The sequence below is a fragment of the Pristiophorus japonicus genome, chromosome 9 (assembly GCF_044704955.1).
Source record: "Pristiophorus japonicus isolate sPriJap1 chromosome 9, sPriJap1.hap1, whole genome shotgun sequence".
NCBI lineage: Eukaryota > Metazoa > Chordata > Chondrichthyes > Pristiophoridae > Pristiophorus > Pristiophorus japonicus.
The window spans coordinates 93667971-93681327 of NC_091985.1; the positions used below are offsets into that span (position 1 = coordinate 93667971).

Consider the following 13357-nt stretch of genomic DNA (forward strand, 5'->3'; position numbering starts at 1 on the left):
GGTTTCTCTGCCCTCCACTTTTCCTCATCTCCTTTCTGTCTTTTGCTTTTGCCTCCTTTTTGTTTCCCTCTGTCTCCCTGCATTGGTTCCCATCCCCCTGCCATATCAGTTTAAATCCTCCCCAACAACACTAGCAAACACTCCCCCTAGGACATTGGTTCCGGTCCTGCCCAGGTGCAGACCGTCCGGTTTGTACTGGTCCCACCTCCCCCAGAACCGGTTCCAATGCCCCAGGAATTTGAATCCCTCCCTGTTGCACCACTGCTCAAGCCACGTATTCATCTGCACTATCCTGCGATTCCTACTCTGACTATCACGTGGCACTGGTAGCAATCCCGAGATTACTACTTTTGAGGTCCTACTTTTTAATTTAGCTCCTAGCTCCTTAAATTCATTTCGTAGGACCTCATCCCTTTTTTTATTACCTCCTTTTTTAAAAAGTGGGGTTACATTGGCTACCCTCCACTCCATAGGAACAGATCCAGAGTCTATGGAATGTTGGAAAATGACTGTCAATGCATCCACTATTTCCAAGGCCACCTCCTTAAGTACTCTGGGATGCAGTCCATCAGGCCCTGGCGATTTATCGGCCTTCAATCCCATCAATTTCCCCAACACAATTTCCTGACTAATAAGGATTTCCCTCAGTTCCTCCTTCTTACTAGACCCTCTGACCCCTTTTATATCCGGAAGGCTGTTTGTGATCTCCTTAGTGAATACCGAACCAAAGTACTTGTTCAATTGGTCTGCCATTTCTTTGTTCCCCGTTATGACTTCCCCTGATTCTGACTGCAGGGGACCTACGTTTGTCTTTACTAACCTTTTTCTCTTTACATATCTATAGAAGCTTTTACAGTCTGTCTTAATGTTCCCTGCAAGCTTCCTCTCGTACTCTATTTTCCCTGCCCTAATCAAACCCTTTGTCCTCCTCTGCTGAGTTCTAAATTTCTCCCAGTCCCTGGGTTCGCTGCTATTTCTGGCCAATTTGTATGGCACTTCCTTGGCTTTAATACTATCCCTGATTTCCCTTGACAGCCACGGTTGAGCCACCTTCCCTTTTTTATTTTTATGCCAGACAGGGATGTACAATTGTTGTAGTTCATCCATGCGGTCTCTAAATGTCTGCCATTGCCCATCCACTGTCAACCCCTTCAGTATCATTCGCCAATCTATCCTAGCCAATTCATGCCTCATACCTTTAAAGTTAGCCTTCTTTAAGTTCTGGACCATGGTCTCTGAATTATCTGTTTCATTCTCCATCCTAATGTAGAATTCCACCATATTATGGTCACTCTTCCCCAAAGGACCTCGCACAACGAGATTGCTAATAAATTCTCTCTCATTACACAACACCCAGTATAAGATGGCCTCCCCCCTAGTTGGTTCCTCGACATATTGGTCTAGAAAAGCATCCCTTATGCACTCCAGGAAATCCTCCTCCACCGTATTGCTTCCAGTTTGGTTAGCCCAATCTATGTGCATATTAAAGTCACCCATGATAACTGCTGCACCTTTATTGCATGCACCCCTAATTTCCTGTTTGATGCCCTCCCCAACATCACTACTACTGTTTGGAGGTCTGTACACAACTCCCACTAACGTTTTTTGTCCTTTGGTGTTCTGCAGCTCTACCCATATAGATTCCACATCATCCAAGCTAATGTCCTTCCTAACTATTGCATTAATCTCCTCTTTAACCAGCAATGCTACCCCACCTCCTTTTCCTTTTATTCTATCTTTCCTGAATGTTGAATACCCTTGGATGTTGCGTTCCCAGCCCTGATCATCCTGGAGCCACGTTTCTGTAATCCCAATCACATCATATCTGTTAACATCTATTTGCACAGTTAATTCATCCACCTTATTACGGATACTCCTTGCATTAAGACACAAAGCCTTCGGGCTTGTTTTTTTAACACCCTTTGTCCTTTTAGAATTATGATGTAGTGTGGCCCTTTTTGTTTCTTGCCTTTGTTTACTCAGCCTTCCACTATGCTTTTTACCTTTCTACCATCTGTTTCTGATTCCATATTACTTTGCCCTGTCTCGCTGCATAGGTTCCCATCCCCCTGCCATATTAGTTTAAACACTCCTGAACTGCATTAGCAAATGTTACCCCCAGGACATCAGTTCCAGTCCTGTCCAAGTACAAACTGTCCCTTTTGTACAGGTCCCACTTCCCCCAGAACTGGTTCCAATGTCCCAGGAATTTGAATCCCTCCCTCTTGCACCACTGCTCAAGCCACGTATTTATTCTAACTATCCTGCTCCCTCTACTCTGATTAGCATGTGGCACTGGTGGCAATCCAGAGATTACTACCTTTGAGGTCCTACTTTTTAATTTAATTCCGACCTCCCTAAATTCAGCTTGTAGGACCTCTTCTCGCTTCTTACCTATATCGTTGGTACCTACATGTACCACAACAACTGGCTGTTCACCCTCCCTCTCCAGAATGCTCTGCAGCTGCTCCGAGACATCCTTGACCCTTGCACCAGGGAGGCAACATATCATCCTGGAGTCTCGGTTGCGGCCGCAGAAACTCCTATCTATTGCCCATACAATAGAGTCCCCTATCACTATAGCTCTCCCACTCTTTTTCCCGCCCTTCTGTGCAGCAGAGCCACCCATGGTGCCATGAACCTGGCTGCTGGTGCCTTCCCCTGGTAAGTCATCTCCCCCAACAGTATCCAAAACGGTGTTATAAGCAGAGTTCTGACAAAAGATCATTGACCTGAAACTTTAACTCTGCTTCTCTCTCCACAGATGCTGCCTGACCTACTGAGTATTTCCTGCATTTTCTGTTTTTATCCTAAATATACATATGTGCCCATTTGCTGTCCAAGGTCTGCTCCACCCAATCAACCATTTGCTTAACAAGAAATGAACCAGGAGCAACAAGCATAGTGCTCACAACAGGCTCATTTTGTGCACACTCGATCGGATCCGGACTAAAATTCCAGGTCCACATCCTCCATTTCAGAAACAGAATTTTGCTCTCATTTCGATACCAACCTCAACCCGTCGGTGAATGCCAGTGAACGCCAGTGACTTAAATTAACAGCACCAGTAATGGCGGAGGCAACTGGCACGAGAGAAATGGAGAAATAAACAGGGCCGAGTGACTATACTCACCCGACCTCATCACCATAAATCCTTCAGTGACAAAGGCAGCCCCCCTCTTTCTTCCTCTCCAAACCTTTCACAGGAAGGATATACTTGCATTGGAGGCTGTTCAGAGAAGGTTCACTCGGTTGATTCCAGAGATGAAGGGTTTGACTTATGAAGATAGGTTGAGTAGGTTGGGCCTATACTCATTGGAGTTCAGAAGAATAAGAGGTGATGTTATTGAAACATATAAGATAATGAGGGGACACGACAAGGTGAATGCAGTGAGGGAAACTAAAACTAGGGGACATAGTCTCAGGATAAGGGACCGATCATTGAAAACAGAGATGAGGAGGAATTTCTTCTCTCAGAGGGTTGTAAATCTATGGAATTATCTGCTCCAGAGAGCTGTGGAGACTGGGTCATTGAATATATTTAAGGCAGAGATAGACAGATTTTTGAGCGATAAGGGAATGAAGGGTTATGGGGAGCGGGCAGGGAAGTGGAGCTGAGTCCATGATCAGATCAGCCATGATCTTATTGAATTGCTTAGCAGGCTCGAGGGGCCAGGTGGCCTACTCGTGCTCCTATTTCTTATGTTCTTAACTAGCCCAGACTAGGCATATCCATCGGTCAGAGAAGCACATGGCCATGAATATAAAGCTCTGAGTCTGAAGTATGAGGAAAATCGTGATAACGCCTTCAGCTATTTTATTAACTTTGCCTGAAGACATTGAAACAGAGAGTCACACCGGATCCGGATTATTACGGCCTTGCTGCAGGCCCAGAACTGGAAAGTTTCTTTATTTCCTTCTCCCCCAAGGCCATGTGGTGCGCACCCTATTGAGGGCGCCCCTCCCCAACTCAAACACCAGGACCAAAACGGGCTCTTTTCAAATGCATGAGTGGCTCCGCACGAGGGGAAAGAAAAGTGTTGAAAGGAAGGCCTCGGCCCACGCGACTCCGAACTAATTCACAGATTTCCCTGCTCCCAACTCACATTTTAGTTCCCTTGGAAGAGAAGTTATAACTTCCACTATTTTATTTAATAGTTAAAAGCGACGAGTGGTTTATAAATGTGGAAGCGATTCAGGCTGGATCAAAAAAAAATCTTACTGAGATAAATACTGCTGTGAAAGTCAGGGACAAGCAAAGGGACCTGTCCAAGTGGTCAAATGGTGTCCAACAGTAAGAACCGGAATTGACTGCGCATGCACAGTCTTTGTACAGCTGAGACTATTCCACTTGTCTCAATATGCAGGGATGACCACTGATGTTTCATCATCATCATCATCATCATAGGCAGTCCCTCGAAATCGAGGAAGACTTGCTTCCACTCTAAAAGTGAGTTATCAGGTGACTAAACAGTCCAATCTGGGAATTACAGTCTGTGTCACAGGTGGGACAGACAGTGGTTGAAGGAAAGGGTGGGTGGGGAGTCTGGTTTGCCGCATGCTCCTTCCGCTGTCTGTGCTTGGTTTTTGCATGCTCTCGTCGACGAGACTCCAGGTGCTCTGCCCTCCCGGATGCTCTTCCTCCACTTAGGGCGGTCTTGGGCCATAAACATCAATAGTCTCCCCTGTCTATTGATGGGAAAAAACAACTGGCAGACCCTCTGAAATCTTCTCGCGGACCCCGAGGAGACCGTGGTCCCTGGTTGAAAAGCCCTGCTCTCGAGTTTAGATGAATGAGAGGTGATCTCATTGAAACGTATAAAATTCTTAAGGGACTTGACAAGGTAGATGCTGGAAGGATGTTTCCCCTGGCTGGGGATTCAAGAACTAGGGATCACAGTGTCAGACTAAGGGGTCGGCCATTCAGAACTGAGATGAGGAGAAATTTCTTCACTTAAACCTGGAATTCTCTACCCCAGAAGGCTACGAATACTCAGCCGATGAGTATATTCAAAACAGAGACCGATAGATTTTTGGATACTAAGGGAATAAAGGGATATGGGGCTAGGGTGGGTAGAAGATCAGCCATGATCTTACTGAATGGTGAAGCAGGCTCAAAGGGCTGAATCGCCTAGTCTTGCTCCTATTTCTTGTGGGGCTATACTTTTTAAGGACGGATTTGTGGTGGTAAACAGAGTGAAACTAAAAGAGAATCTGAAGACAGATTTTGTTGGAAGCTGGAGCTGGCGGAACATCTGCCCTGAACAGTTTCCCTTTCTGGAACTCCTTTGGCTGCTGCCTCCTTTCCACCCAGTGATCTGGACACCGGGAAGCACGGGGCATTCAGGTCATTTTAGTAGAAATGAGCTCCAGCTGGGTGTCCAGGACTGGGTCTTGTTTGGACAGCCTTGGAAAATGCTGACATCCTCAGGAATACTGAACATTGTAAATGGGGTCAATTGACAACTGTAAAAAAAACAACCAATCATTGATGCAGGCCCCTCTCTGGAGTGGCTTACCAGTGTCACTTATACCCACCCCCCCAACCCCCAGCGGTTTCCCATGATGTGCCCACACTGATGCGGATGGGGAATTTTGCAATTAATTGACCTCCCTGACCCTGGCTACTCCAATGGGTCCAGTAGTGAAGGTCACCAACGAGTGGGATTCTTACTCTGCCACACTTAACGTCAGCGCAGTGGCCCAGAGGATCTTCAGGGCACATGTGCATGCATATAACAGAGTTTTGAGTACATATTTAATTGCCAAATTATCGAATATTCCTAATGTGTCTTCACAACTCTCACATAATATTTATTGCAGAAGTTGTATCATAACACCACAATTTCTGTTAACAGAAATTATATCACTATTATTGATAAAACACTTGAAACATCATCCTGAAATTCACTGAAGAAAGGCTATCAATAGATTTATCCTTACAGGAGTGAATGTTAGTGCAAGCAATCACCTTACTACAAAATGAGTCCTTTTTATAAACTTTTTATGTGAAATATAAAGCGATTGGTATGCGTTATATTGTGTTTAGAATTCACAGTAGCAAAAATATTTCAACGGCATCAATTTAATATATGAAGTACATTTTATTTGATTAGAAAACAACTTTGTACATCATCATATTAAGTACTTAATTTTGGGCTGGATAGCAAACATTATAGAGCTTTATGTAGCTTTAAATATTAATTTGTAATGTATATTTACTTCAGTAACTTTATCTCTACATACATTATTGAAGGCACTTTGTACAAAAAAACACAAAAATACAGAAGTGAAAGTTAAATTGAACCATAAAGCAAATTACATAAACACACCAGAATGTTAAATGCTGTGGTAGGAAATGCTTTACTTTGGCTGTCCTCGTCAGTGCCACATAAACTAAAATGGATAAGGTCCCACTACTATTGTCAACCGCAGCACAGACACAGTCCGGTAGTTCATTATTGCATTGACTGTTAACATCTCCAGATCCACAATATATTCCTTTGGTCCTGTTAATGGCTTCACTAAGACAAGCATTGCACTCACGTTACTTGTTTGCTGCAGGAACACAAAAGTGTGAAACAAATAAATGCAGTGATTAAAAAATATATATATATGGCTTAGAACTTCCTTTTTGGGGCAAGAGTCAGGTGTCCCGGGAATGGAAGGGTTGGATGGGCAGAACTTGTCTCCACCCGGTTTTTACTCTTTCTGGATTTCTGAGTGGGCACTTCTTCTATCTGCCCTTCCCATTCTAAGGCATGCCTGGAGAGATGGGAGTGAGGCGGGGGGTGGGGTTGGTGGTGGATGGGGAAGGAGTTTCTGGGCTCCCTGGTAATCATGCCAGATATGCCTCTATAATGACCAATGGTATCTACACCTTTAGGATGGAGACATACATGCCATTAAGAGATGTAAATGGACAACACTAAGTAGAATTCAAATGGCATTCAATCCCAGCGAGATTAATTGCTATTGAATTAAGAGCCTACCAGCCAAGGAGAAACAGTGGTTCAGGTTTGGACAACAGAAATCTGTGAAATCTCCATTGAGGTAGGTGCCCGCCTCAGTTCACCGTTGCTGTAGTTCTGGCATAATGGAGATGCCAGAATATCTATGCTTATATCTTAGCAAATTTTCTCTCGCCTATTGTGGCCAAGTGCCATGCTTGTGTCAGGTCCTTGCATACAAAGGCATGGCTGATACTGCAAACTCAACAGAGAGGGATTACTGGCATAGAAGCTAGGTCCCATCATTCTGTGGCACTGTATATCATAGGTTCGCCAGCGTGTTGCATTGTCAGATCTGTATGGAAACTCTATTTTAAGTGTCATGTATGTAACCATCATGCAACGGTAATCTTCATGTAACTGTAACCTTCATGCAACTCCTGTACACTGTGCTTATACCCTAGAAATGCACACCCTGACCACAGGGGGTGAACTTGTGGGAGACACTCCTCACCTGGGTTTCCAGGTATAAAAAGGGAGGTCCCACCCAGGGTCAGCACTCCTTGGTCCTGGGAATAAAGGTTAAGGTCACGTAGTGACTATGTCTGCAGTACATGCCTCGTGTGAGTTTGTAGTACGGTGCAGGAACACCACATTTAGCGATGAGAAACGGGAATCACCGAACCACGAGGATGGCCACCGGTAGCAGAGGCGAACGTTACTGTGTAGGTGAGGACTGGGACGACTTCGTGGAAAGACTCCAGCAGAGCTTTGTCACGAAGGACTGGCTGGGAGTGACAGCGGCTGACAAGCGGAGGGCGCATCTACTGACCAGCTGTGGACCACAGACGTATGCGCTGATGAAAGACCTGCTTGCACCACAAAAGCACCCCTTTGAAGAGCTCAGCCAGCTGATGAGTGAGCATCTCAAGCTGGCGAGTAGCGTACACATGGCCTGGCACCGGTTCTACACACACCGGCGTCAGGAGGGACAATACATCTCGGACTTCGTTGCGGACCTGCGGCGCTTGGCCAGTCTCTGTAAGTTCACAGACGCCTGCAGGGGGGAGATGTTAAGGGACTTTTTCATTGAGGGCATTAATCATGCGGGAATTTTCAGGAAGCTCATAGAGGCCAAGGACTTGACTTTAGAAGGTGCAGCGTTGACAGCTCAGACCTTCATGGCAGGGGAAGATGAGACCAAGCTAATTTACGCGTGCAGCCCTGGTCCCAACGTGGCGATGGACCAGGGAGTTGATATCATGAACGCGGCTAGGGACCTCGCAGGCAGGCAAGGGCATTTCGAAATCACCCAGGCAGCAACAGACGCTAGGGTGGGCCTGCAACAGGGACAATGGAAAGGGGTCGGCAATTCACGCCAACACGAGGAACAATGCGTCCCGTGATGGGACCATTAACACCCACCATCAGAGTGCTTAGAAACAACCAAATGGGCAGTCAGAGAGAAATGCCTGGTAACAGTCCCTTTGTTAACAACAATCTCAGCTCATGCTGGAGATGCGGAGGTAGACATACTGCGAAAAGCTGCAGGTTCCAGCAATATGCCTGTAGGATTTATAACGTCAGTGGACACTTGGCCAGGATGTGCAAAAAAGCTGTGGCGAGGCTAATCTGCAAGACAGAGGAACCAGACGAGGGGTCTGCAATGCAGGATGATGCCTGAGGAAAAGCCATGGATGCTGAAATTCAGCGGGTTCACGTGGCTGACGTGCATAGCTCATACACTAAAACGCCACCCATGATGATGAAAGTTTTATTGAATGGCATCCCAGTGCGCATAGAGCTGGATACAGGAGCTAGCCAGTCACTTATGAGCGCCCAACAATTTGAGAGACTATGACCACACAGAGCTAGCAGGCCCAAACTAGAATGCATTGACACGCAGCTACGGACGTACACCAAAGAGATCATCCCAGTGCTGGGCAGTGCAAACTTGGTGGTAACACATAATGGATCACAAAACCGGTTGCCACTCTGGATCGTCCCGGGAAATGGCCCCGCACTCTTGGGGAGGAGTTGGCTAGCCGAGATGAATTGGAAATGGGGGGATGTGCACGCCATTTCATCTGTGGAGTGAAGTTTATGCTCACAGGTCCGACAAAAATTCGGGTCACTGTTTCAACCCGGTGTCGGAACGTTCAAGGGCACTAAAGTAGTGATACGCATCACTCCGGACGCCAGACCAGTGCACCACAAAGGGCGGTGCCGTATGTGATGCATGAGAAAATTGAAAGTGAACTGGACAGGCTGCTCAGAGAGGGCATAATTTCGGCCATTGAATTCAGCGACTGAGCAAGTCCCATCGTTCCTGACCTTAAAGCGGATGGCTTGGTCAGGATTTGTGGCGACTACAAAGCCACCATCAACCGAGTGTTGCTGCAAGACCAGTACCCGCTCCCGAGAGCGGAGGACCTCTTTACCACGCTGGCAGGTGGCAAGCTGTTCACGAAGCTGGACCTCACTTCGGCCGACATGACTCAGGAACTGGCTGAAGAATCCAAGCTTCTGATCACCATCACGACGCACAAGGGATTATTTATCTACAACAGGTGTCTGTTTGGCATTCGTTCGGCGGCAGCTATCTTTCAGCGGAACATGGAAAGCTTGCTCAAATCCATTCCTGGAACAATCGTATTCCAAGACGACATCCTTATAATGGGTCGAGACACCGAGGAACACCTCCACAACCTGGAGGAGGTGCTACGCCCACTGGACCGGGTAGGCTTTCGGCTGAAAAAGGCCAAGTGTGTGTTTTTGGCCCCAGAGGTCAACTTTTTGGGCAGGAGGGTTGCCACAGACGAGATCCGGCCCACTGAATCAAAAACTGAGGCGATTCGCCGGGCGCCCAGGCCCGGCAACACATCGGAGTAGCGATCATTCCTGGGACTTTTGAACTATTTTGGGAACTTTCTGCCGAACTTAAGCACATTGTTGGAGGTGTTATGCTCCTGCATAAAGGTTGTGAATGGCTTTGGGGAGACTGTCAAGAACAGGCTTTCAATAAGGCGAGGAACCTGCTGTGTTCTAACAAACTGTTGACTTTGTATGACCCCTGTAAAAAAACTGGTTTTAACGTGCGATGCATCGTCCTACAGGGTTGGGTGTGTGTTACAGCAGGGTAACGACGACGGCCGACTCCAACCGGTGGCTTATGCCTCCAGGTCACTCTCCCAGGCAGAGCGTGGATATGGCATGGTCGAAAAGGAAGCACTCGCTTGTGTTTACGGTGTGAAAAAGATGCACCAGTACCTTTTCGGTAGACGGTTCGAGCTAGAGACGGACCACAAGCTGTTAACATCCCTGTTGTCCGACAGCAAGGCTGTCAATGCCAATGCATCAGCTCGCATACAGCGATGGGCTCTCACGCTGGCTGCTTATGACTACACCATACGGCACCGGCCAGGCACCGAAAATTACGCTGATGCGCTCAGCAGGCTCCCACTGGCCACCACCGAAGGGGCAGCGGAGCAAAGCGCTGAGATGGTCATGGCCGTTGAGGCTTTTGACACCTCAGGCTCCCCCATCATAGCAAGCCAGATCAAACTCTGGACTGTAAGAGAAAAATTTAGCATTAGGGGTACCAGCGGGACAAGGGTTAAAGTGCTGGTTCCTGCACCGACCCATAAGGAGGTAAAAGGCCTCTTTGGCCTTGTACATTCCAGTACCAAGGCTCCAGAAGTTATCAATTCAATAATATTCCGACAAGATACGATGTGAGAACCTAAACAGACATTGATAATACCTTGCGAAGAGGCTCGAGGCAGACTCACGGGCATCAAGGAGAATCAACAAATTCTGATCTAATGAAGTCATTCTAGTCATGGCCTAAGGTGGTCCCGAGGGTCTTGGCCTGTCAATCCAAAGTAGCACTAATAAGGTAGTCCAATTAGAGAAGTAGCACTGATAAGGTAGTCTAATTAGAGATCTAGGGAGGTCTTACCAGGGAACGGAGGGGTTTTTGAAATGTATAAAAGTTGTATGATTGTGCTGTTCGGAGAGCATCTCCACTCACAGGCGGCTGTGATGAGAGGTGTTCCCGGACGTTCATAATAAAAGATCGTTATACTTGCCATTCGTCTCTGTCTGCTAACTCCGGGGGCTGTTACGCAGGTTGGGGCGAGCGTCGACCCTCTATATCAGGGGGCCCACTTGTGGGAGGAGAAGCCTTCCCATTTTCCCCTTATAGGACCAACAGAGACCTCCTCCTATCCATGATAAAAAAATGTGACCTGACTGGGGATTGGGCGTCCGCACACAGGGCGTGCCCCGAGGAGGTCAGACCGTTTCAGAGACGGATGGATGAGCTCTCCATCCAAGCCGACTGCCTGCTATGGGGCAGCTGGGTAGTCATGCCCCAGAAAAGCAGGGAAGCATTCATCAGGGAACTCCACAGCGAGCACCCTGGCATTGTGTTAATGAAGGCCATTGCCCGGTCACATGTATGGTGGCCGGGGATTGACTCAGACCTGGAACACTGGGTTCGCAGGTGCACGATGTGTGCCCAGCTGGGCAATGCCCCCAGGGAGGCCCCACTCAGCCCACGGCCCTGGCCCACCAGCCATGGCCACATATTCACGTAGACTATGCGGGCCCGTTCATAGGGAAAATGTTCCTGATCGTTGTCGATGCATACTCGAAATGGATCGAGTGCATCATATTAAATTCGCGCACGACATCCATCACCGTGGAGAGTCTGCATATGATTTTCGCGACCCACGGCTTGCCGGACATCCTGGTCAGCGACAATGGCACGTGCTTCACCAGCCATGAATTCCAGAAGTTTATGTCGGGCAATGGTATCAAACATGTCCGGACAGCGCCGTTCAAGCCGGCTTACAATGGCCAGGCGGAACGTGCGGTCCAAGTCATAAAATAGGGCATTCTATGCATCCAAGGACCCTCCCTTCAGTACCGCCTATTGCGCCTCCTGCTGGCCTACAGGTCCCGCCCGCACTCGCTCACGGGAGTCCTGCCAGCGGAACTTCTCATGAAACGCACGCTTAAAATGCGGCTGTCCCTCATTCACCCAGCCCTGGCAGACATTGTTGAGGGCAAACGCCAGTCCCAAACCGAGTTCCATGATCGAAACTCAAGGGGGAGGTGTATAGAAATAGATGACCCGATATTTGTTCTTAACCATGCTTTGGGACCCAAGTGGCTTGAGGGCACAGTAATTGGCAAAGAAGTGAATAGGGTCATAGTGGTCAGACTAAACAATGGGCAGATATGCCGCAAACACTTGGACCAAGTAAAGAAAAGGTTCAGCATAGACACGGAGGAACCTGAAGAAGAGCATGAGATGTCATACACACCACTGCCAGTGGACGAGCAACAAGGACAGTCCACAGCATGTACAGTCCCTGCGGCCAGCCCGGACAGGCCGGAATCACCTCAGGTGACAGAGACGCGTGCCGAGGCTCAGCCACCAGACCTCCAACTGCAGCGCTCCACGAGAGAGCGTCGACCACCTGAAAGACTTAACCTTTGACACAAAAGGACGTAAGGGTGGAGGTGATATCATGTATGTAACCATCATGCAATGGTAATCTTCAAGAGGGACCTCCATGCAACTCCTGTACACTGTATTTATACCCTAGAAATACACACCCTGACCACAGGGGGTGAACTTGTGGGAGACACTCCTCACCTGGGTTTCCAGGTATAAAAGGGGAGGTCCCACCCAGGTTCAGCACTCCTTGGTCCTGGGGAATAAAGGTTAAGGACACGTAGTGACGGAGTCTGCAGTACATGCCTCGTGTGAGTTTGTAGTACGGTGCAGGAACATCACATTAAGAATGCAATAAAAGTGTAATCTGATTAAAAATTGAGGTAAATTTTCACTTTTATTACCTGCTGTTAATGGGGTAGTAATGGCTTCATAAAGGGGTCAGTCGCCCATTACTGTCCCATTAACACCGACGAAGAGGCCAGTGCCATTTTGAAAAAGGCCCCCTGCCCTGAGTGCCCGTTTATTTCAGGTGGTAGATGCCTTTTAATATGCAAATCTTGGACCCCGATTGCCATTTTAGATTGGAACTATCGCAGTGCAGTGGAGCCGCAGAGGCCCAGCCTCGGTAAGTTTGGAATTCATTTTGTGCAGCTCACAGGAGCAGGAATCTTTCTCCCAGCCACCGCCCGGGAGCCTCATCCTCAGCGATCACGGCCCCTTCCCGCACTTACCTTGCTGGCAGCCGAGGACACCCGATATTTGGAGGCCTCAATCCGGTAAGCTGCATCGGGATGCCCGTTTTGTGCCCCGAAGCTCGCTAGATGGATGTAAATGAAGCTTGTGTCTCAAAATCACGGCTGCCTCTTGGCCTCAGGTATAGCGTGCTCTGCTGGCCAGTCGCCCAATAGTAAAATCAACCCCTGGGGCCCTGAATATT

General features: G+C 47.9%; 1 protein-coding gene across 2 annotated transcripts in view; it reads right to left on the reverse strand.

Moving 5' to 3' along the window:
• Positions 1-6110: 6110 nt before the first annotated feature.
• Positions 6111-13357, reverse strand: part of LOC139272648 (EGF-containing fibulin-like extracellular matrix protein 1) — a 167157-nt gene continuing 159910 nt past the window's right edge. The window contains exon 12 of one of the 2 annotated variants that reach the window (XM_070888725.1): positions 6111-6558. In XM_070888725.1, the coding sequence (XP_070744826.1) occupies positions 6397-6558 (162 nt within the window). In that variant the 3' untranslated portion in view covers positions 6111-6396. The remainder of the gene's footprint in view (positions 6559-13357) is intronic. The other variant, XM_070888724.1, reaches the window with a different exon arrangement.